The sequence below is a fragment of the Astatotilapia calliptera genome, chromosome 1 (assembly GCF_964374335.1).
Source record: "Astatotilapia calliptera chromosome 1, fAstCal68.1, whole genome shotgun sequence".
Lineage (NCBI taxonomy): Eukaryota > Metazoa > Chordata > Actinopteri > Cichliformes > Cichlidae > Astatotilapia > Astatotilapia calliptera.
Window position 1 is genome coordinate 9,715,892 of NC_137422.1, and position 25,643 is coordinate 9,741,534.

Below are 25,643 nucleotides of genomic sequence, written 5' to 3' on the forward strand. Positions count from 1 at the left end.
CATATGCACCAAATGTCAAAACAGTATCAGTATCCTAATCTATAAACCTACTAAGATTATATAAGAAATGGAAAAATACAGTTTGCATGAAATACTTGCAAGGACCTGAGCCTGTCACTAAAGGGGTAGGTGCAATTTTTTTTTTTAATTGACCTATATTTAAGTATGACATGTGGATTTTTTTTTAACAAGAAAGATACACACGGGAACTTATTCTGACACATTTGAATCTGTTAAAAGCCTAATAAAGTTAGCCATTGTTGCCTTTGTTTGAAAGGAGTGTATGAGTGTAAGATTACATCTCTCCATGTCTGGTAATGCAGGCTAGAAGCATGCAAGAGAAAAGAAAAACATACAAGGGATCATTACTGATTGCTCGGGTGTTATGTAATGCAATCCAACCAGCAGTTGAATAATAGGGAAACTCGGGTGAAACTCTGGGTACCATGTAAAAAAGCCTTCACAGAAATGGAAAAATCTGTTGATGACAGAAGAGAGGCTTGGAAACTGCTCAAGACTCAGTTAGACAAATGATACATTATGTGCAGTTCTACAGATGCATGAGACAACACATCATTTTTTATCACTGCTTTCTTATCATTCTATCTTCCATAACCATGTCACAGAAGAAGCCTGGCATTTTAACAAAACAAGGCAATACATTGTTGGCCTGGTTTCATAGTTTTAATATCCAATTTTTGACTTCACTAGGAAGATTTTTGTTACAATCTCAGCTGAATATCACCTTCCTGCAGGCAGTGTGTGCTGTATATAATAGCACTTGTGATATGCTGGTATCTGATGGAAATTGATGCATGCGTCACAGCAAGACTATTGCCTCAGGTGTTCTGGCGCATTCGTGAAGTTGTGACATTCGTCATGAATTACTCAGCGTGTGTGGGTGAGCTCTTGTCCAGACTTGTATTCCACACCCAGTAGAGGCTTGTTTCTGTTACTGTTAAGAATGGAATTTCACAATTTATTAGCTATGATGCACAGTAGGAAGAATCACCAGGCTAAAACACAAACCAGACGGTGCAAGTGATTCAATGATAATGAGGTACAATGCATGGAAGCCTTAGTCTTTCACATAGTTTGGTAGAACTATAGTCACGATTAAATTGTTCAGTTGAACTTTTAAGAGTATTTTGAGCTTTCAGATTATAGCTATGGTAAATGGACTGGTTCTTATATAGAGCTTTTCTACTCTATCAGAGCACTCAAAGCACTTTACCTCATTCAGCCACTCACACCAGCACTTTTTTCTATGCTCTTTCTATGTAAGGGTTTTCTGTCACACAAATATGTATCCATCTGAGTGCAACTTGAGGTTAGCATCTTGCCCAAGGATTCTGGAGAAGTTGAAGCAATGGCAAAATGTGGAAAACGAAGCACACCTATGAAAGCCAACTATGGGTTTCATCATCCTTAAGACAATATTAAAGGAGCCCTTAATATTGGGGTGGGGATACATGAATGGACAAACAGTAGCACACTTACAAAACAGCATGGCTTTTTTCAAGTGGCATATTCACTGGGTTTGTGCAGACCAATTAGCAACCATTCTTTGTTCCCTCTGCCTTACTGTTATCATGTTTCATACCATTGTTCCCCTCTTCAAAATCCCAAGGCATTCAAACCCAGTGACCTACACACTGCAACTGTCAAATTCATTTCCATAAGCATTTTTGTTTAATTGAAATGGAATGGAATTAGCACGGTGGCACGGTGGTTAGCACTGTTGCCGCACAGCAAGAAGGTCCTGAGTTCAATTCCACCATCAGGCCGGGGTCTTTCTGTGTGGAGTTTGCATGTTCTCCCCGTGTTTGCGTGGGTTCTCTCCGGGTACTCCGGCTTCCTCCCACCGTCCAAAGACATGCAGCTTGTGGGGATAGGTTAATTGATTAATCCAAATTGTCACTAGGTGTGAATGTGAGTGTGAATGGTTGTCTGTCCCTGTGTGTTAGCCCTGCGACAGACTGGCGACCTGTCCAGGGTGTACCCCGCCTTTTGCCCTATGACAGCTGGGATAGGCTCCAGCGCCCCCCGCGACCCTGAAAAGGATAAGCGGAAGCAAATGGATGGATGAAATGGAATAACTATATTTACTGGATGTTTCTAAAACTTTTATGCATAAATAACTCTGCATGTAATTCCACTGTATAGACATGACCACACGCTTATACATAACTACTGATTGTATTTTAAATTAAAACCATGATTGCATGACTTTTATTTTAAGTCAGAGCTTTCAACGCTGTGTTTGGATTTAACATACCATGGTGGGAAACAAAGAACAATAATGCTCAATATGATCAACTGAAGAAGAGCTCTAAAAAACAAAACAAAGCAAAACAAAAAACCTAATAAATAAAAATGTACTTTGTGAATTTAAGATTTGTAAAATTTAAAAAAACTTTGCTTATGTGTACATGCTCATCAAAATAAAAAATACTGTTTAAAATGACCATGAGAAATAATTCTCCAGGCTTTCTGAAGGCGCTTCAAAGTTTTTCTTTGGACATTACTATTTCAGTCATTTTCTGTCCAGTCCTTTTACCATTTTTTTTGTTTTCAAGCCACTTAAGACTGATCTGTGAAATCCTTCATGCATAAAAAAGTTACCCAACTAAATGGATGAACAACTGTTGTTTCTACACATAACAGAAAGCCTAGCAAAGAACACATTTTAAACTTCACTTTATTAAAAGTAATCTTTCAAAAAATAATACTTTTCCTATTTTTTTCATTCGACTTTGATTTAATAGTTGATTTATGCACCAAAAAGTGTCATGGTCCCTGTGCCTCTCTGGCTTGCTCATGTTGGCCACAAGTTTGTTCTGTTTTTTCTCCTGCTTGCCTGGGTGGAGCTCATTGTGGGCTCTCACCCTTGGCCCACCCGCCAGCAGTGATTACTACACCTGTTGCTGATCAGGCAGCGTCCCTCTGGACTATTTAACGCTGCGGCACAGAGTAGTCGGTGCTGGAACGTTGAACCTCCCGTGTTTGTCTGCACTTGGATCCATCTGTTAGCCGGGACAGAAAGGAGATTTTCAATGGCCTATCATAGTCAGAGTATGAGTCTCTACAACTGTCTCTAAAAAATTTGAGGTAACTAGAGAAGCATATGACAAAAGAAAAAGTGTCAGGTCTAAAAACAATTTCTATACAGTAGATGCAAAAGTCATGTCCTTAGGGAAATGAAAACAGAACAATGTTTTCACTGGTTCTTCAGTTGATCCATCTACTGTTCACTGCAGCCTCATCAGAAAGTGGCCTCAGTGGAAGGGTGCTTTCAAAAAGCCATGGTGTGATGAATCCAAATGAGAAATTGTTGGCTCATATCATCTGCAGCATGTATCAGGGAGGTCGGGAATGAGGTACTACAGTGAATGTCTTCTCAGCTCTGTCATGGTTTGAGATCTTGTCAAAATTAATGGAATTCTGTACATAGAAAAATGTGGGTTTTTTTAGCATGGCAATGGTCCCAAACACACATCCAATGCAGTAAAAGCATACCTCGATAGAAACACACACAGTGAAACAATATGAGCCATGGATTGGCTTCCCCAGAGCTCGGACCTCAACATTACTGAAGCAGTGTGGGAACATCTACCTAGAAGGGAACAAAAGGTAGCCAACATCAAAAGAAAAGCTTTGAATGTTCTTCAGAAAGCATGGAGAAATGACAAGAAAGCTTGCCTAAGAGAGTTCAGACTGTGCTGAAGAATAAAACTGATCACACCAAATATTGACTTTCAAGCTTCTGCTGCTGATGTCCGCTGGACACACTGCAGATCACCTTTTTCTGTGTTGTTTATATAACACTGGGCAGTGTCTCTGAGCCACCAGAGTGAACAGTTCCATGTGTCTCTCACAGATTGGCTGGTTCAAATTATTGTAGGTTTACAAGTATTGATCTACAGGTGTAGTTTTCACCTTACTGTCCAGTTTTCCGGTATTTCCAAGAATGTTTGCAAGTTTCACTAAAGCATTGCTCATAAAGAAATGATGGATTTCTCAAGACTTTTGCACAGTGCCGTATATTGAAGGCAATGACATTCTCCTCTTCCGTTTCACATTTCTCTTGCAACAAAAAAATCTTTTGCTTGTTCTAACCATTACTTCCTTGTTCAGCTCTGGACTGGAATTCTGTTATATGGGTTAATCTTCGCTGGAAAACAGATCAGACCTGCTAACAATTCTGAGGAAGTACACAGTTATGAGTTGTGACCCTATCTGGATGACATTCCAACCTCAGAGATGCCCCATATTGCCTGGAAGCAACAAGAAGGAAAGCAGTTTAACTGGAGGGCAGATAGAATGGGACTCTGCCAAATAATTTTCTTCCTTATCAACCAGCCAGTAGTTTTATTTAGGTAGGGACGTACAGAAATGTTTCAGAAAAAGGAACATGTATATAACCTGTTCTAAATTACTAAATGGTGTTTTTGTTTCTGTTTAGGCAGGCATTTTTATTTTTATTTTTTTGTGCTGAACATGCAATTGGCCGACTATGTGCTTCACTGAACATGTGATAAAACATTACCTGGCATGAAACAAAAAAATTGCAGGTAGGGTGCCGCTCCTTTAAGTTGTAAAGTAACATGGGAAAAGTCATCACATCATGGAAACTGCACAAACAAACAGCCAGTCCACTTTGTTACTGTCGGTACACCAAAAGGAATATTTGATTAACCCCTTAAGACCTACCATAGAACCAAGTCCGCCAGAGCTTATATTATATTTTTACATGTTGTAGAGCCATTTTTGGGAGCATTTCAAGTTGCTATACATCAATACAACCATTACAGCCTAAATTTTAATAATATGCATGCATTAAGTGCATAGTAATTACATAAATTGCAAAAAAGTGCAATAAACTACAAAAAAATTGAAAATCGTTTTTGTTTTTTAACATATATTTCTAGTTAGAGAAATTTAAGAGGCGTATCCCTCAAAACTGTAAATACAAAAAAGTTGCACAAACTAGTTTCCCACCACAGGAAATTTATTTTGAGTGTCTTCATAGTTTTATTTTTGAAATACACCAATTTCTATACACTGCAGGAAAAACGAAAATAAATATTATAGTGCAAATTTGCAAAAAAGCAGCATATGCATCAAAATAAACTATTTCCAGCAGTGCAATATGAGTCCTAAGCATCCCAGAAACGACACAGAAAGTCATAAAGTCAAACATAACTTTTAAAAACACCAGTATAGGCTCATGAGGCCTTGATGGTAAAAAACTACATTTCCGCGAAAATGACGTCACTTCCGGTTCCGGGCAGGTCATGGCGGACATGCGATAGTTCACGCTGATGGATGTAGGAAGTGTTATGAACAGCTGATCGGCTCGGCAAAGCGAGTTTCTGGAATATTATGTTTTTGTTGCTGCAAGCGCTTTTTATGCAGTTTTAGCAAAGCTATATGTGGAAGGAAACCGTGACCGAGGACAAGCTGATGGCATAAGATGTAAGTACAACTCCTCTGGTTTCATATGCAAAAAAATTTATTGCGCTCGCTCACGTGGTTGCAGTGCTACCGGGATTTAAAAATAGTTACGCAAAACGGAGCGTGCCCACTCTGACCGGTTTTAAAGGGTTAATAAATAAATAAAATCAAGAGACAGGCCCTTTAACAAACATACTATCTTATAGATCTTTAATATGACCTTTGACTTTGACATCTTCAGCCATTCCTCCTTCCCTTTTTTTTTCTTTTCTTGCATGTACTAAAGGTTTTAAATATCCCACAACATTTCAGTGTGATTCAAAAATGTTTCTTGTTGTAGCTTGGTTGCTGGTGTGCTCAGGATCATTATTCTGCTGAAAGCTCCAGTCAAATACTTTAAAAATATGGCCTCGCATTATCTTCAAGCTCTCTTTGATATGAGGCCTAATTTATAGATGAATCATTGACGGACCAGTACCTGAAACCACAGACATTACCCAGCAGAGCTGTATGTTAGAATGCAAATGTCAGACTCAGTTGGTTCAGACATTAAACGGTCTTTCCCCTCGCCAGCTCACAACTTCAAAGTCTGTGTGATGTCTAATTGAACCCATGTAAAAATAGTCCAGGTAATTGTCCATTTAGTGAATTCACAACGAGCGAGTGGGCGTCATGTGTCCTGCCTCCTGCGGGTTCTATCCAGGCGTGTAAAGCAGACTATCTGTGAGCTGTGAGCTACATGTGAGAAAGGACAGCTGCTGACAAGATCCTCAACTGATTGTCCCAACATTGCCAGGAGTTTGTGTGAAATCAAAGAGACTCCAACTCATAGAATTTCTAACACCATGCTTCACAGTTGGTATGAGGTTTATTGGCAAACTGTGTTTTATTCTAATATTCTTTTTGCACTGCAAAGACTGCGGGGGCCATGCGTGATGAAATTTTCAGATTCTCATAACTTGGTGAGGGAGCCAAGTCTGGACAAATCTGAAGTTGTCTGCTCTTTTGCTGCTTTATTTATCTGCATTTGAAAGATATTTCGATCTTGGTGTAAAAAGCTTGTTTATTATGGTCTCACGTAGGAACCCTGTTTCCAAACCTCTGCTCCACTGGCTCAGGCTTTTTAAAATGCAGCAGAGATTTTTCCTCATGTTTTCTTAATCAGCAGAATTCCCTAAAAACTATTGAGGTGTTTTCATCATATGTATTTTCTTGTAAGAGATTATCATTTTTTCCCTTTAAAGACAGGACAGATTATGTTTTTAAGCAATGCTTTTCAGTAAAGCATACAAACACTATGGCTCTGTGGTGTAGTGGTTAACACATTTGCTTTACGAGTGAACGAGCCTTTGTTTGATTATGGACAGAGACCCAAACCTGGGAATTGGGAAAACAGCATCAGGAACATTTGGTGTAAAGTTTATGCCACTGTGATGACCCTTTTGGAAAAAGAACGAGTGAAAGTACTTCTTATAAAGAGACATGCTAATGATTAAATACATGTTGTGTATGATACTGTCTAAAACTCTGCTATTCGTGGCAAAGTCACACAAGAGTAAAAATAGGTGGCATCATCTTAATGATTGGTTTGCACTTTTTCACATCTGGCAACCACGTGGAAGTAGTGCAAGCAACCAATGGCTCAACCAAAGGTTGAGCATGCAATTCGCTCAGCCTCTGGGCAGCCACGTTTGCTCCCACCTGGCGGGAAGGAACCTGTCTCCAATCACGTTACAACGCTGGCTTACTGCACTCATCCTCAGAGAACTGGTGAGAGTTTGTAAATAATCAGATGGTGTAATCAGTCAACTCGTTTGTGACACATTTTTTTGCATTTTTTCACGCATCGCTGGTTGCATTGTGGTTATACTCCAACTTAAAAGCAACGCAAGCAATCACTTTTTGTGATTGATTGATGATTTTATTAAAAATGACTTAAACTGTTTCCTTTGCTTCTCTGTTTATAATAGCATAACAACACTGCTCCAAAACCCAGAGGTGGATTATTAGAACATCTGTGCTTACTTTAATATAGGAACGGTAGGAGCATTTAATTGCATCATACTTCACAACTAGGCAACCAAATCTTAAATGACCATAAACAAAAAGTTAATTTTGTATATTAGTTTATTTCACCTTATGAAGAAGTACTGCTTTAAAGCAAACAAGCAATGAGTGCTTGTTCATATATGTCACAAAAGTCAAGTTGATCCATTGATTCTTTTTTTCTTTCACAGGCTTTCTGCTTTATTAAAAAATATAAATAAAAAATAAACCCTACTGGATAGTCTGACTTTACTGTTGCTTGGTCATATATAGGATTAGGTTAATGAAAATGAAAAGCTACTTATGCATAGAATACATTTCTATGCATAAGTAGCATAGCACAGTAATCATGTTTTTATCTTGTTTAACATGGAGGAATTATGCCAGCGTATAAACAATTCCCTCAGTCAAAAAAAAAGAAAAAGAAAAAAGATTATACTTGGTTATAATGTAAAATAAATTCCCAGAACAAGTTTTTTTTTATCTTATCATATTTACATGTTATCCTTTTGGTTTAATTAAGTTGGAATTCTGTTTTCCTTGTTGTTCAAATACATTTCTAGCTTGCTTGGCAATATTATATTATACTATAATATTATTGTTAGATATTTCGTTCCCATTAAAATACTGTGGCCACGAAAGTGACTGGAACACTACCAGTGATTTGGATAGGTGAGTGAATACTTTTGGCAATACAGTGTACATCCGTTCCTTATGACATAATACATATATCATATATCATATATCATCACTCCTATACTCCATGACAGTGAACTCTGTCACCACTGCTGGATAAAAAGATACTCACAGACATGGCATGTGTAGTTTTGCATTTTCAAGCTTCCCTATTGCCACCTTTTTTCCATGGTGATGGTTCTTGTATATTTTGGGTCAGTTTAGGAAAGATCATCAAATATCTAGCTAATGGCATTTAGAGCATTTATCTATGTATTTATTATTTGGCCATTTTTAGGTAACAGTTGCACAAATCCTACTGCTCCACTTACCTCAGCTAGAGGAAAACCCTCATTGATGTCTGACAGATTAAAAAGTGACCAATGTGGGAACTTTCACAGAGTGCCCACAGGGCTCTTTGAAGTCTCTCTTCCCCATACACAATAGGATTTTGAGTGAGTTCAACAAGATAGAAGGATGAACTGAGGGAGGAGTGCCTGTGTGGAAAGGCTTCAAGCCAACAGATAGCGTGTTCAGACTAGGCGCACAAATTCTTATGAAATAATCTCTAAGTTTCTGACTTCAGGTAAAACACAGGCACTGTTGTGCATTTAAGGGTAGCAGATGCTGTATAGTCTGAACAGGCAAACCATATAGCTGACAACGATGCTATAGGCAGGGGTAGGCAATTCCAGGCCTCGAGTGCTGGTGTCTTGCAGGTTTTAGATGATCATTTGATTCAGGTGTGTTGACCCAGGGTGATATCTAAAACCTGCAGGACACCCGCACTCGAGGCCTGGAGTTCAACACCCCTGCTATTGGTAATGAACAATAACAAAGTTATTACATAAAGCAGTACATGTCTCTTTCACTCCCTCTCCGTTGCGCTAAGAAAAAAACATGCTGTTATGAATACATTTTCTCTGAAAATCACCTGGGTTGATGATACTGTGGGTTTATCGGAGAACAGTATAGATGGCAGGATTGCACATGAGAACCCCCACCTCTCAACAGTCTCCAAACAACAACAGCAACGACCAACAACATAAATCAAGTGTTCCCCACGTTTTGGCAGAAGATTTCTTTCAACATAACATCTAATGTTTGTGGATGCTGTCCTGACTTGCACTACATTTTCACAGCTCTGTAGGGCTGCACACTATTACAGATATACCTTGTTATGTAGTATAGTCTTTATACCAATATGTAATTTAAAAAAATTTGTTTCATTCTTGCACATCTTTGCTTAGTTGTTATCCATATTATCCATATATCCATATTATATATTATACTACATTATACACAGCATAGTATAGTAAAGATTCCGGTACAAATGTGCTGAATGAATTAAACTGCACTTTGATATTCTGGTGTGGACTAATAACTGTTATGTCGGTGCATTGGCATGGTTACTCTACTTTTTATGGGTTTAATTTAATGCCCCATTCCAAATGGGGTTCTCACCCCTTCCTACTACCACAAAAAGCTTACATTGGTAAGCAAAACAACCTATGATAGATATAGGACAATACTTGACAATGCATTGGATGCATACTAAATGTTATAGTCACAACTTTGTATATCAGTGTACAGTGATCCATTGAGAAATTTAACTCATTTATGAAAATTCTCTAGCCAGAAATAGTGAAATGTGTGATTTTTTTTGTTTTGACCTTACAGCAGTGTAATTTTTACACTTAAATTGACTTAAAAGTGTGTAATTTTTCTGTTGCAGCTGCCTACTTTATATTTATATATACAGGCATACTCAGTTCAGGGAATAAACTTAAATTAACATAAACCTTTGAAAAAACGTATACATGCTTAGCCACAATATCTTATTGGACGTTATTGCAATTTGTGAAGATTATGTCTGTAACTAGACAGGGCTGCATTTTGATATGTGAAAAGCAAACTGTCAGTCAAGAAAAAAGTGTCCATAAAGACATATTCCTTCAAATATTTGTTTCTTCCTATAGTTTTTATATACACACTATTTTGAAAAAAAGAAGTGCGCCCTAAATTAGTGAGTAACCATATATAGTAACTTCACTGGGCCTGATTTACAGCATAAAAATAAACAGTTTTGAAAAAAGTCGCACAAGTGAAGAAAAAAACAAGCCTAGAGTTAGAATTGACAATTTACATATACATTTCAACTAGTGCCCCATAAAGGGTTAATACTTTTTGTTTTGTTTTATTTTATTCCCCCCTGCTCGTATAACGCAGATGGCTCTGCGAAAATGTTTAAATGCCAAAGTTTATGAGCCATCACATCCGGTGTTGTGTATTTGCACGCGCGCTTGTGCACGTCGCGTATTGATGACGTCCGAACGCTGATATCGCACACAGACTGATTTAGCACCAAAAGTCCAGTAAGTGGGTGTATTTTACACTTTTATTTTACTGATCTTACAGAGTCGAGGTAAACGAGTCGTTGTTTTAACGTTTGACGACGAGACTTCACGCTTCGGGAACCATTTTTCGAAGCTATCGTCACTGCTACATGTTAGCCATAGCTATTAGCACAAATGGTACAACTGCAAACTTTTCGTGCAACCAGACTGAGCTCAGCCTCAGGAACTTAGTTGATGAACTCCCCTAATCCTCCCTTGTTTGAGATGAACGAGCATCTTCTCACACTGAATGCTGAGTTGTGAGCATTGCGATAACATATGTTTCCTCGAAGAAGAAGACTTTCATATGTGCTGTCACTTGTCAAAGTTAACATCAAAGCTATGTTTTGCACTGCAGCGCTGTCTAATTATTCCTGTCGGTGTAAACTGACTCGGATAAATCAGATTTTATTGTTTTCATCACAGTGTAGCAAATGGTATATGTTCGACTTGACAATATATATTATGTAGGTTAGCAAGCAGCCTGTATTTCATTGGAAACTGCAACACAAACCGAAAAGTCACCTGTGTAGTTGTGGTGCACAGGGTAATGCTTGAGGTGAAATGTAAAGTCCACGTATGTTCTTTAACTGCATTTATATTGACAGTATGTATGATTTTAGAAACTGAACTGAAAAGTACGCCGTGGTTATATATGCTCTATGCTCAGGGTTAAGTTTATTCTTCATTTTAGTTAGTTGTTATTTAGTTGTGTGAAGGGAACCTGCAAAGTAAGAATTTCATTGTTCTGCGTAACCACTTGTGTTTTGCGGTGTATATGACGATAAACGTCTTGAATATAATGGATTAGTTAATATTTGATGTGAAAATCTGCATATCAGAAATGAATGACAAGGCTGATAGAAAATATATTAAAGGTTTATCCTTTTGTGTTTTATTTTCCATAAATATATGTATTTATTTATTTATTTCTCAAACTGGAATTGCACATTTACAACAACCTTTAAGTAATTGTACTGCCAGTGTTTGGCATGTGGCATAAAATAGGCTTTTCCCCTCTGTAATAGTAGACCGGTACGTAACTACCTGCTATGCAAGCCAAAAGTTTTACTGCACGTTGAATCGCAAATGCTAGAAACATGTATGTATATTATGTTATTTACCGCTATGTCTTTCTTTCAGTGCAGTTAGAATCTCAGATAAGCCATAAAACAAAGCTCCTCGTTGTGCAGTGTGGAATGAGTTTGTTACAGTCTTTAATAGGAATCTGTGTGTTTTTTGTGGTATTTCAATAATGTGATATAGAAGAATGTTTGAATAAACAAGCACCTCATTATGTAAAAGTCCCCTATGGAGGAAAAAAACAAACAAATCCCTATCCCTTATATATTTACTTGAAATAAAGGTTTATTATTTATCTCTTTCTTGAATGTCTGTGACATAAATTTACCTTTCCATGTGAAAATGTAGGAAGCAAAGACAGAAAGCAACTTTTGGCCATTTTAATTTTTTTTTTTTTTTTTAAATTTTTAATTAAAAATTTAAAAAAAAAAGGAAAAAAAAATACAGGACAGATGGACTTTTAGTGCTGTACTGCAGAATAAAGGAAACAGTTAACTGTAATTAGTGTGATCCACACTGCGAAATTCATCCAACATTCAACTTCAGCCATTTCTGGATAGCTGTAGCTTGCAGACATCAGTTACAGTTAGGTTATGCAACTATGTTAAACCAGTGTGTTAATTTGTTTTAGTTGGGTGTTAATATTTAGCAAAAGATTTGCTAAGAAGTTCCTTTAAAAAAAAAATAAAAATCATCCATTAAAAGTAAAGGCAGTCACAAATAAAACAAACCGTTCACGCAGTGCTTAATGCCCGTGCAGACGGTGTGACCATGGGAAGCTGTAAATATGAAAGACTGTCTGTCATGGTCTGCTTTGCTGATTGCTTTTCATTTCCTCATTGACGATGTGTCTCCAAATAAAAGAAACTCCTTCGCACTTCATCGTCAAACTAATGATAGTGCTTTCTATTTATTAATGCCAGTGCCATGCTGCTCTCACTCGCCTGTGCTGAAATGCAATATAAATCATTGTATTTGGTTCTGAATCTAGTGAGGCATGGAAAATTTATGTCTTAATGAAAGAAAAGAGCCTAAATGCTTGCATAATAGGAAAATACATTTAACAATGTGTTTTCAAGGGATTTCAAGCTGGAGCATAACCTTTTACATGTTACTCAGCATCTAAGATTGATCAAAGGAAACCACATGTCAGTTCTTGGAAACTGACATGTGGGAGAATAAAGAATAAGGGAAATTAGTCCAACTGTAATTCTTTCTTCTTCCTCCTTGATCCTTTTCCCTTTTGACCTTAAATCACTTCGCTCTTCCTCCTTCCACCAAATAAAGTGTTACCGATTACGTTGCCCAGTTTCTGTTGACATTATGACACATCTTTTAAATGCCGTTAACTGTTTTGACAGGAGATGTCGTCTTTTTGCGGCACCGGCGATGACTTTCAAGATGCAGGTCAAGAGACCACTGAAAAGCAGGCAAGTGTAGTGCGTGACATGAGAGATTTTTATTTATTTATGTTAAGGTATTTGTATAAACTGAAGTCTTCTAAATGCCTTTCTTAAGCGAGATGGTGATTAAAAACTTGTGAGAATTTGAAAACTGTTACAGTAAAATGCAAAAGACAGGAAGTTAATGCTGCTAAAAATTATAAAATAAAATAATAAACATTTTAATTGAAGTTAATTATTTTGATGCACTTTGTGTTATCCTTGCTAATACAACAGTCACACCTTGGAGCTTAGGATGTATTAACTGAATTAGTTTGAAAAATGACTCACCCACGGGCTAATAAAAGGAGTTGATTGTGTCGGTTTTCTAGGTGTTGCACTGTGTGTTTTAGTAGCTACAATTCCAGAGTACAAGAGACTTGGCAGCAGATTTAGAATCAAGTTTCAGTCACATTTATATTTCTGCATCACTCACTGAATTCCAGTGACAATGCAGAGAGTAGTTTGTTGGTTGTAACTTTACAGCTGAGCTTCATGCGTGATGTTAGTGAGGTAGACGGCTTAATGATGTGCGCGTTTAAAATCTATTGGCCCAGCTGAGGGTTCGAAGGGTGCTGTAGTTAAAAGAATCGGTGAAAACGTTTGTCTTCGTAAACTAAATCTATATAATGTACATTATGGATATATAAAATGCTGTAAGCCTGATTTTTATGTCATTTTTCTAATAAGGTTAATGTATGAACTGCCATGATTGATATGGTTGTAAAGCTGTCAAAAAAGAGGACTTTCATTTTTGGTCTTTATATGCAAATAATTTCCTATGAACTGTTGCTATGGCAATTTGAAGTACTGCTTACAGACATAAATTCCACTGTTAATGTAGTTGCCACATTACTAAACCTTGATTTGCTACAATAAAAAGTGATTGTATCTTGGTATAACATTAAAAGCAAATAGGCTACTGGTAGTTGTAATTTAATTGGTATTTATTTATTCTTTTGTGCCGGGGAAACAAAGCTTCATATTGAGGTGGGGAAAAAAGTATCTGGCTCTTAACCACCCTATCTGTGAATATCTAGTTAATTTTATCTTTATGTGCAAATACCGTTCAATTTTAAGCATCAGCAGACACTGAAGTTCGCCGTGTAAATGTTGTAGCGTTCAAAGTTTAAAATGCAGTGCATGAGTTTTTACTTTTCTTGACACTGGCTGACGCAACGTGTTCAACTGTTGTTACTCAAGTTACACTTTTGCGTCTGTTACAGGACAAGGACCATCCACGTGTCCTCATTCCTGAGTTATGTCGGCTCTTCTACCAGCTGGGATGGGTGACTGGGACGGGTGGAGGGATAAGTCTGAAACAAGGGTTCGTATGTAAATTTTTAATTTTTTTTCAACTTACAATGCAGAGCATTGTGAAATATTGGAAATGTTGAGGCTTATCCTCTGTTGCTCATCTGTGAAGGATATTTCCTGTTAAAATTACTGATTGGCACACCGTTAATACGAATGTCTTTGGAAACGCCGAAGATGCCAAAAAATATTTTTTGTTGGTGGATGTGTGTGCATGGCAGTGATTCAGGATTCGGTGAGGCTAATAGGGAGTTTGTTATATTAGTTTTGACAGTGTGTGTGAATCTAGGTTAAAAGCAGAAGGCCGTAGTTTTGCTGTAATGAAACAGAATTCAAACCGAAGGCTTTGACAGGTTATTACAAGCATCTTTGAACTATGTTGTCTTGGAAGGCAGCTACAAAGAAAGCACCTCCCATTAGCAAATCTCTTTGAAGAGTGGAATGGCAGACATTTATTTAAGCCAGCAAGGTAACTTGATGAAACTTCCAGTGAAGCCAGATAACCATTCAGCCACAGCTTCATGCACACTGGCAACTCTAAAATGATTTGAAGGAGAGTTTTCCATCTTGTTGAATGATTATACCTTTAGATTCAAATAGAAAATGAGCAGTTGTAAGCTCCACTTTGGATCATTCCTCAAAAAGCCTGCAGTTTGACAGAATAACTATCTTTCAGTTTGACTTTTTTTTTTTTTTTAAAAATAGGACACATTTGACGCAGGCTTGTGTCATTACAGATGGAGTATGCCGTGGTAATTTACGGCCATGACATTTATCACCTCAGTGCATTTTGTGATGATAAAAAGAAAATATCACCAAACAACACAAATCATATGTATTGGACCTAATGTTGAATCGATCAGGCAGCCAGAATACATTATGCAGTAGTGTTGTTTTACACAAAAGTGTGTTGTTGTTCGGGGTTTTTTTGTTTGCTGTAAGCGCAGGGCTGAATTTTAAGCTCTTCTGCCTTTTTCTCCTGCCCCCCACCCTCCTCTTCACAGCTGCTTTGGTTTGACTCAGAAATGACTCACAGCCTGAGGCAGCCTCACCGAAACTTGCACTCAAAATCAATAAGCTACTCCTCTATCTGGAAATGTTTGTTGCTAGATAAAGACGGGAACAATGGTTCCATCTACTAGACTCTATTGGGAAATGTCAAGGCACAAAACATTTAAGCAAAAAGAAAGGTTGTTTCAGAGATTTTGAGGGAATCAGCTGAGTTTCTCTATTTAACACTGCCACTTGCATTTGTTTGCATTTCACTCCAGGCTTTGTTCCATCAGGTCTTGTGAACAAGGCTATAGAATACCAGGTTTTCTAACAAAGAGAATGCTGTATTAGGGAAATGTCACATGATATTTACACACATAACAGTTGTGATATTTACACTGCAGTTCAAAGACGGTTCCAAGTAAATGGAAAGGCAGAGCAATAAAGTGCTCCAGCTGAACGGCCAAACTCTGAGCCAACTTTGTGTTTAACTGGTGGAAAAAGAAAAAAGTGAAATTGGATTGCAAAAGTCTTGAACCACCCCTTTTCATATTTTTTGTCCTTGGATATAGTTTGATTCCAAGAGACAGACTTTCTTGTACGTCTTGGAAATCATTTGTTCCAATTTCTTTAGGTGAATCTACAAAAGATGGTACAATATAAAGTGATTTTGCACCAGTGACGTGATTTCTTAAAAAAGCTATTAAGTGAAAACGTATGTCCACATGGTGCACAGTGTCATTTAAAAAATTTGAGTAAACTGGACAAGTAAAGGACAAAAGAAGCAGCTGGCTTAAAAATGCAAGCAGATGATATTCAGCAGATAAACATTTTTTTTGAGTCATGTCCTTAGGAAATAGGAAAAGCAAAGACTTGATGCAGGAACTTGGAGATGCCTCTAGCCCTCAGTTGGTCCATCTAGTGTTTGCAGAAGACTCGTCAGAAATGGTTCTTAAGAAAGGGAAAGGGTGGAGAAAAAAAGGCTGTGGTATACAGGAAGTGGACTAAAAATGCATGGGGACAGCTACAGCATTGTCTTCTGCCATCTGTAAAACACAGTGGAGGCTGTGTCTTGGTTCAGGGCTGCATTTGAGCCAGTGGTGTTGGAGATTGTGCCAAAATTGATGGAATTATGAACATGGAAAAGTAACGTCAAATTTTGAGCCGCCATGCAATACCTTCTAAATTTAAGTTACTAGTTTTTTTTTTTTCTGACGTGGAAACCCTTAGTTTCTCATGGAGTTATGAAGAAATAACTTCTAGGTTCACATCAGAAGGATGTACTACGTTATCCTCATGATATTAACTGTATTTGCTGTAAAACTTACAGAGACCAGATCTACATTGCACCATCAGGTGTTCAGAAAGAGAGAATCCAGGTGAGGAGACTGTAAGTGGTGTGAAACTTTGTTCTGCCCAATAGAGAGCAGATTGATGTGAGTGATCAACAGTTTTGAAACTCTGTTCTTCAGCCAGAAGATATGTTTGTTTGTGACATGGAGGAGAGGGACATCAGCTGTCCTCCTGCCTGGAAGACATTGAAGAAGAGCCAGTGCACACCACTTTTTATGAACGCCTATACTATGAGAGGTTAGTCGCTCTTTGCACAATGCTTACCACCCACGTTAGCCACTATTTGCATACACCAATTAAAAAAAGAAAAAGATCTGTAAGTGATCTTTTAAATGAAGCAGTTCTTTTAGTCTGAGTGATGATTTAGTACAGTACACAGAAAAAAGAAAAGACTTCTTTAATTACAGATGTTTTCTAATTTAAAAAGCTAAATGAAATGTGGGAGTGGTGCATGCTCCTGATTCATGTACTAAATGCTGTGATTATGTTCACTTAAGTGGGTACACCGTTTTGTCATGGAAACAAAATTCAATTGTAGAAAACCATAAACTCTCAAGAAGTTTGTTCTGTTTTTATTTATTTTAAGTCAAGTTTCCTTTTGTTTGTTTGTTTTTATACCCAGAAAGGTTTCTCTTTTAGAGATTAAATGTGAATTGACGAGCACAAGATTGTCTACAAAATAAATGTCTTCCATATGGAACAGATTTTATTAGCAAGCAGACAAGCTCAGACTCATGAAAGCAGTATTTAATAAAGGAATTGTAATAAGAAGCCAACCTTTAATGAAATAGCCTACCCTATAATAACTTTAAAAGAGATCCACAACATAAAACTATTACAGTTTAAGTTGTAACTTAAGCATAGTTTAACTTGAGGTCATTGTTAGGGGAAGGGTACAACTTTTTATTTTATTTTAAATTATCGTTTGCGAAAGACTGTACCAATAGACAACACTCACACATCAAAATCTCCTCTTCCTTTGCTAAAATACAGGGGCACAGGCAGTTATACACACCCACTCGAAGGCTGCTGTCATGGCAACGCTGCTCTATCCTGGCAAAGAGTTCAGGATAACACACCAGGAGATGATCAAGGGGATTCGTAAGGGCACCTCAGGCACAAACTATCGGTATGTAATCAAGCAGCAAGGATTAGTGAAGTCCAACGAGCTTCTAAGCATTTATTTATTTATTTATTTTCTCATGGTGTAACAAAGTTGTTATGCAAATATGGTCACGGAAAAGGAGTAGAAACACAAACTTGAATGAAGTGGTTGACACTAGATATGTTAAACTTGAGGCTACGTATAGACCAGGGGTCAGCAACCTTGAACACCCAAAGAGCCATTTGGACCCGGTTTCTATGCAAAGGAAAACACTGGGAGCTGCAAATACTTTTTGACATCTAAAATGAAGATAACACTGTATGTATTGTTTTTTACCTTTATGCTTTTTGTGAACAACTAAAGTGTGTTGCTTATGAAATCCATGAAGTGCTACAGAGAAAATTACATTTTATTTATGTAACGAACACATTTTGAACTCTTAAAGAAATATAACAAAAAGGAAAGACACCCAGCTGAACTAAAATGATCCAGCAAACAAAAACTGCTGTGAGCCGCCACCCTTATATCGGAATAAAGCACTATGCTACTATGCAACGGGGCGATCGTGGCTCAAGAGTTGGCAGTTCGTCTTGTAATCAGAAGGTTGCCGGTTGGAGCCCCGGCTCCGACAGTCTCGGTCGTTGGGCAAGACACTTGGGCAAGACACTTCACCCGTTGCTTACTGGTGGTGGTCAGAGGGCCCGGTGGCGCCAGTGTCCGGCAGCCTCGCCTCTGTCAGTGCGCTGTGGCTACAGTGTAGTTTGCATCACCAGTGTGTGAATGGGTGGATGACTGAATGTGTAAAGCGCTTTGGGGTCTTTAGGGACTAGTAAAGCGCTATACAAATACAGGCCATTTACTAAAAAATGAAAAATAAATATTTGTAAAATTCTGCATAAATATTATTTACTTATATTTATTTTACCTGGTAAATGTGTGTGGCGGGGCGTGGTCTGCAGTGCATAATTGGCCAGCCTGGGGTTGAAAGTCTCTGTAAATGCATGGCGTTTCAGCGTGTATACCGGCTTCCGCGAGTGTGACACTTATTTTGAGCGACGAAAAATAATAAAATATAATTTTATTTTTATATTTCAAAATCACAATAATCTTCCAATTTAGAACTACAAGTTTAAAAAGAACTAACACAAAAAATACACTTCAGCTAAGTACTTGTAATTTATTTTCCCAAACCACGCGGAGCCGCAATAGAAGGACTAAAGAGTCGCAGGTTGCCGACCCCTGGTATAGACTATTTATTTTTATGTTATCCAACGTATCCCAAACAAACTCATGAGCTGAGAACAATTACGGTAAATGAAGTGGAAACCTGTCCAACGAGAATGATTAAGTCAAGGCAGGGTTTTGGCACAAGCTCGTGTACTTTCAATCTGGCAGTAGAAATTTCCAGCATTTGCCTAGTAGTTCAGCGAGCTTTCCGTGGAAACATGTTTGGTTTATTGTTTTGGTCGGGGTTAAGAAAAGCATAACCGCAGTATGTGCTGAAGAGGGTTTTTTTTTTTTTTTTTTTTTTTTTTTTTAATATGTTGGCTATTTATACATCATCATCTTGCCCATGTTTATTGCCATCTCTTTCCCAATAACCCTGATGTTGGTCAGGAAACCTTTTATGCAGTGTTCATTGTTATGTACTGATAGCTATCTAACCACACAGCTGAATGAATGAAGGAAATTTTGGCACCATGGTTAAACCCTGTTGAAATAGGGTGGCAGCAGATTATATTAAATGATGAACTGTTTAGCTTTTAACATGCTGCACAGGTCTGAGGTTGTTTTGTTTAATCAGCAGTCTAAAACCTGGTTATAAAATGCAAATAAGAGAAACAGCAACTCCTCACAGGGTTCATGCTCAACTATTTTAAGTTCAAAGCTTGATTTACCCTCACTGTGTTGCCTCCTTTTGATTGCCACCCAATCAAAGATTCTGGCAAGCTGATGGCAGCGTCAGCCTCCGAGAACAAGCATATAGAGCATGTATCTGACTGTACTCTGGTGGGAAAAGGGTGAAAAGGAACAACTTTAGCAGTTATCAGCCTTTGTGTCATTTGTCATGTTTACACAGGTATGATGACTTCCTGGTTGTGCCGATTATTGAAAATACACCAGAGGAGAAGGACTTGAAAGACCGGATGGCTCGGGCAATGGAAGAATACCCAGATTCATGTGCAGTTCTTGTCCGCAGGCATGGTGTCTATGTGTGGGGCGAGTCGTGGGAAAAAGCGAAGACTATGTGAGCATTTATTTCACTGCACTATTCCACTTGTTGCTATAAACATGATAAGATATGCAAAACAAGACTTTTGATGAAGTTTTTGACATTTCTAGTATAGTTTGTCAAACTTTCCGTAGAAGGTGAATTGTTAAGATTTGGAGTTTCCATTAGGGTTGTCTTACACCATGAAATTTTAAGTTGTTGTAAGTCATACATACGTTGTCCAATCAGTCCAAAACCTCTTGTGGTTAATGAAAAGATAGCCCGAACATATCTACATATCACTAATGAGCAGTGTTGGGTAAGTTACTTTAAATTAGTAACTTAGTTACATTACTAGTTACTTCTATCAAAAGTAACTCAGTTACTTCAAGTTACTCGTTACTTTCAGAGTAACTAGTTACTAGGGAAAGTAACTTTGGTTTAACTCAGAATTCTCTTGTTAATGTGTTGCTTCCGTAACTGGATACCCAGCAAGATTGCCAGTCTTCTAGCTTGCTTACTTGCCACAAGTGCACTGTGCCACCTACCAATAGAAAGGAAAAAATAATGTGCACATTTCCACGAGAGAAATCCCACGCCTGATTTTTATCCTAGCCATTCTATCCTCGCTTTTTACATGCAGCACAAAAAACTGCAGTCGTGGTGCTTTCGATTGTACTCAGAACTCGGAAATTCTGCCTTCTGAATAGGAAGATGTAGGTAACACCAGACTGCAGATGAGCTGCATACAGAGCTGGACTGGGACAAAAAAAATCGTCCCGGGCATTTTGACTAGAGACCGGCCTGCCATTATAGGAAAAATCATAAAGCCTTTGAATGAAAACAAACACTGTTGTGACTGTGATGTACACTGTTCTGATGGTATGTATGTATCAATCTATCAATCGTTTGTTGTAAGACTCAGATAATTATTTTTTTAAAAGTGAGACATTTTAAATGAGAATAAGAAAGTATTTCCTTGTGCCCCCCTTTCCCTTTTAATGCCCTACATGGACCCCTGCCAACACTTTGCTAGACCCGCCCCTGCACAGTTACCAGCTTACTCAGAAGAGCCTTCAGATCTAGATGATGCTTTATGATGAAAAATTTGCATTTTCATTTAACGCCATGCCATCATGAAGAATGGCTTTGAAAAAGGAAATATTTTTGAAACCACTCCCTGAATATAACAGGAAGTTCACTACTTTGAATTTAACAGGTTTTTGCCATTTTCAGACCACAGTCACAAAGGCAACCCTCTGCCAACCTCTGGTTGCTAACGAAAAATGTGTACTCCCAAGTGGTTGCTGGCTTTCATCAGGTGAAATCTGTCTCAAAGATTGGTTTCTGATTATTTTAGAAGTTCCTGCAGTCGGCTATAGTTTGCATGCAAGACACTGACTTTTTTCTGAGTACAAGGGAATGTTTTCCAAATTGATGGAGCATGATGGACTTTCACTTTCAAGGTGAACGTTCTCGGTTTCCAGTTCATCACATTTTTCAACAGTTTCAATACTGCTTGGCAAGCTGTTTGTTTGCCGACAAGTTGGCATATTCCAACCAATCTAGTGGTGACCATAGCCACATGCTAGTGTCCAAACCTCCCCTTTGATCACTGTTCCCAACAACCAGTATGCAACCAGCTGGGTGATGAACACTTTTCCCTCCTGACTGGTTGCCAAATGGTTGCTGACCATTCTCTAGGCCTGTGTGACAGAATAAACACAATAACACCCCATTTTGATTGAATCTTATATACTTGTTCTTTGGTTAGTTTAATCTAAAAGCTTTTGTTATGCTAACTTGTAAAAATTTCGAGGTTTTGTTGCAAGGCATGTCTGTGGCAGCATGGCAAATTTTGTCAATGTCAATATTCACTGATATAGTTTCACCTGTTCTCAACAGGAATTTGGCATTATGTGATAAACATTATCAGAGATACAAATGTTCATTGTTTGTTCTACATTTGATATACAGTAAAATATAAATGGCGGGTGCTCTAAAACGCCACCTAGTGGTTACATGACGTGATAAGCAACTAATTTGTACAACACCCACTTAGACTCCAGGACTTAAGACTTTTACCTGACTGCACAAATCCCCTCTACTAAAGTGCAAAGGTCAGACCATCTCTGCTTATGGCTTTATTTATTTATTTTGTGTCATAATCTTGCAAAAGCATATTAGTTTTAATAATTTCTGTTGCATCTTTCCTGTGTTTTCCAGGTGCGAATGCTACGACTACCTGTTTGACGTTGCAGTCCAGATGAAGCAATGTGGACTGGACCCCTCAGCCCTTCCGATGGAAGAAAAAGGAATAGTTTGATATTTGATGGTGCTTTTCAAAGAGACATTTGTGGCAGAAAGGTTAGTGGAGTTCAATCAGGAGAGCAGATTGTAATCATTTGCCTTTCATGCCAGCCTGCTTCAAATTTGATGAAATTTGATGGTAAGGGTAGATTCAGGGTTGAAGGAGATTGAATGCCTGCGATCTGGAAGAATCTGAAGGAACACTGTGAAGCACTGTGGGACAACTCATGAGTGAGCAGCTGTCAAATCAATGTCCTTAGGTTCAAATGTTTCTCTATTCAAGTCTGACTGGACTGAAATCAAGGTCTCGGTGTATGCCAGGCATGAACATCACGCTGCATTTCACTGACTGCTTCAATCGATTTAGAAAAGAAAAAAAAAAAGCCAATAAAATGTGTAATTGTGTAAAATAAGTGTAGGTTTTCTGTTTCTTAAGTTTTCGGCTATAGTTAAATAAAATCCAGTTTTCCTTTCTAAAACACGATCTTTCTCATGTTAATTTTTCAATGCAAGCCCAGGGAGACACCTGACGTTCTGTATATGTAAATAAAGCACATCTTTAACCTATAAAAAATACAGCATAGACAGAAATGGCTGCTCATTTTTCTCAAACACTGTTTACCAAAAGTGACCACATGTTGGATGAAAGAACTCTTTCTGTACCCGTGGACGTTGTTTCGCTCTCACACCACCATTCCAGGAACAGGCATGTGCATTTGTGTGCAGGCATCTCACGGCGTCTGCGGATCCTCGCACAGCATGACTTCAGTCGTCGGCATACTCATTTCTCATGAAAGCCAGAGCTGTTGTTCTTTTAACAAGCTCCCTCTGCTGCCACTATCCCATTGTTTCCACCGCTACACTCATTCAAAACAGAACACTGTCAAATGTGCCGCAGGCTTATTTAAAATTGGTGAAAACAAGAAATGTACAGAAAACATAAACAAAAATATTCTTTTGTGTTGCACCAACGCTGCCAAGACCCCCCCCCCCCCCCCCCCCCCCAAAAAAAAAAAAAACTGATTAATGAGGATCTCTGGTAAGCTCATTTGCAAAAGAAACCGAACACCAGCCTGTAACACAGAAAATGACATTCTGAAGCTCACAATGTCAGAGACACAATGTCTCAACGGAAATGAGTTCTCTGATTTTTACTTCTTTCTTTCTATGCAGCTGCTGTTCAGTGATTTTTATCTATAAAAAATAAATAAAAAATCATTCGCATTTAAAAACTCAAAAGTATAAAGCAATGTGAAAGTTGGACTGAAATCTGACAATATCATTTTGATAGACTCAGACTGCTCATCCTAATATTATGTATATTATAATTCCCAATATTCATTCCATTATGCATTCCTATTAATATTTATCGCCTGTCAGCCTGAAAAGTTCAGCAGCAACAGACGCATTAAGAATAGAATATGAAGAAAGACTCAGATGATATTAGAGCTCAGGGGGTTGCTGTGGCACATTAAACCACGCTGAAGTGGGGCTGAGTGGGTACAGACACCTGACTCACAAATACAAAGTTAAACACATACAGGTTTATTTTTGATGGTGAAGAGGGATTAGGATGAAGTATGAACTTGTCCCCGAGAGATCAGGAGCAGAGAACTACTGGTATTGTAAGTGACCAGGATGATCTTGTACTCTAATACGTATTGGGAGGAAAGGCCATTTAGGTTTAATAAAATGCAAAGGCAAGGTATTTTTAAAAAAAATAATTGGATTGCAAACATTTTACGTTCTGTTATCAAATCATGGCATCTCTTCTGAAGAAGACCTCTGTCCCAAAGCGAGTATTTGTTTTAGTATTTAATAATTTACCTTTTAAGTGTCTATAAAGTGTATTAAAAGGCCTTAAATAGCAAAAGTACTGGAGTGTCATCAGCTCCATTTTCAAGGATGTAATTGAAGGGTGAAGATGAGGGCTTATTGGATCTTGGTGCTACTGTGCTGTTTGAAGCCTTTTTTGTGTGTGTTTCTCTTGAATCTTGGCCTAAAATGACATTACATTACAAAAAAGTTTGCAATAACTGTTGAGGAACCACTTTTATACAAAGACCGGCTTTTGAGGGGTACTGGCTCTAAATGGCTGAAGGCACAAACCCTTGAAACCTTTAAGCTTTCAATCAAACAAGCTCAGATAATTGATTGTTTTTGCTCACTGGTTCAGTTTGAATTCCCTCAAAAAGTTTATTGGTGGCCAAGCAGCATAGCTGTGTAGGTACCCATTCTTTTCTGAAGTCTCTTAACACCTCTAGATCCAAGTGCTATAGTGTCTAAGCAAAGGGTCAAAGTCATTGGTCAAATTCTTTTCAATCTTTGCTAAAATTGGGATAGATTATCTTCAGATTAAGCTTCACACAGGTTATCGTATTGATTGTTGATTCATCACAGCCAGCCGGTACAGTCAACTGCTCCTGAGGCAATATCTCACTTGTGGCATTTAACATTTTTGACATCAAAATGCACATCATAACTGCTGATGGTTTTTTTCTTTAAACAAGTATTTAGAGGTCTCAGTGGTGAAATATTCAATTTCATTTTCCATGGGTCTTTTTTTTTCCCCTTAATTTTCACCATAAGATTTTCTGACAAAGTGTCACGATCTTGGAGCTTATTTTTTCTATCCACCCAACTAGCTATCTTGTCCTTATCCAGTTCAGGGTCATTGGACGACTGGAGCCTAGCCCATGTGTAGCCTGGCCATTCTCTGGCATCAACAAGACATTTTCTGTCTGAGAACCGCCGCTCACTGGACATTTTCTCTCTCTAACCATTCTCTGTAAACCCAAGAGATGGTTGCATGGGGAAAAACCCAGTAGATCAGCAGTTTCTGAAATACCCAGACCAGCCTGTCTGGCGCAAACAACCATCCCTCTTTCAAAGTCATGCAGACAATGTTTCTTCCTCTATTCTGATGCTCGATTTGAACTTGTCTTGATTGTCTTGTGCATGTCTGTATACCATGAGTTGCTGCAGTGTGATTTGCTAATTAGATATTTGCATCAACGAGTAGTTGAACAGGTGTCTCTAAAGGGGCTCATGACTGTAGCCGAATGGTCTAGAAATCACATCATTCGACTCCTTTTCTCATTTATCAGTATAACCGCTAGCAGTCCTGTTCAAGAACACACAAGTTGTTACACAGGCCATCTCCTTATGTTTTGCCCAGCTTTTTCTATCAGATGAAGGATGTTTAATAGGTCAAGTGCTGTAGAGGTGCCACTCGACCCATAAATTATTTTTTTTTT

At 38.1% G+C, this 25,643-nt stretch overlaps 1 protein-coding gene across 1 annotated transcript; it reads left to right on the top strand.

Moving 5' to 3' along the window:
• Positions 1-10,416: 10,416 nt before the first annotated feature.
• apip (APAF1 interacting protein) lies at positions 10,417-22,865 on the top strand. Its single transcript, XM_026160792.2, has 8 exons — positions 10,417-10,553; positions 13,019-13,087; positions 14,326-14,426; positions 16,737-16,785; positions 16,879-16,996; positions 17,753-17,888; positions 19,945-20,112; positions 22,303-22,865. Exons 2-8 carry the CDS (start codon positions 13,022-13,024, stop codon positions 22,400-22,402), a joined length of 738 nt encoding a protein of 245 aa, XP_026016577.1. The 5' UTR covers positions 10,417-10,553; positions 13,019-13,021; the 3' UTR covers positions 22,403-22,865.
• Positions 22,866-25,643: the final 2,778 nt, after the last annotated feature.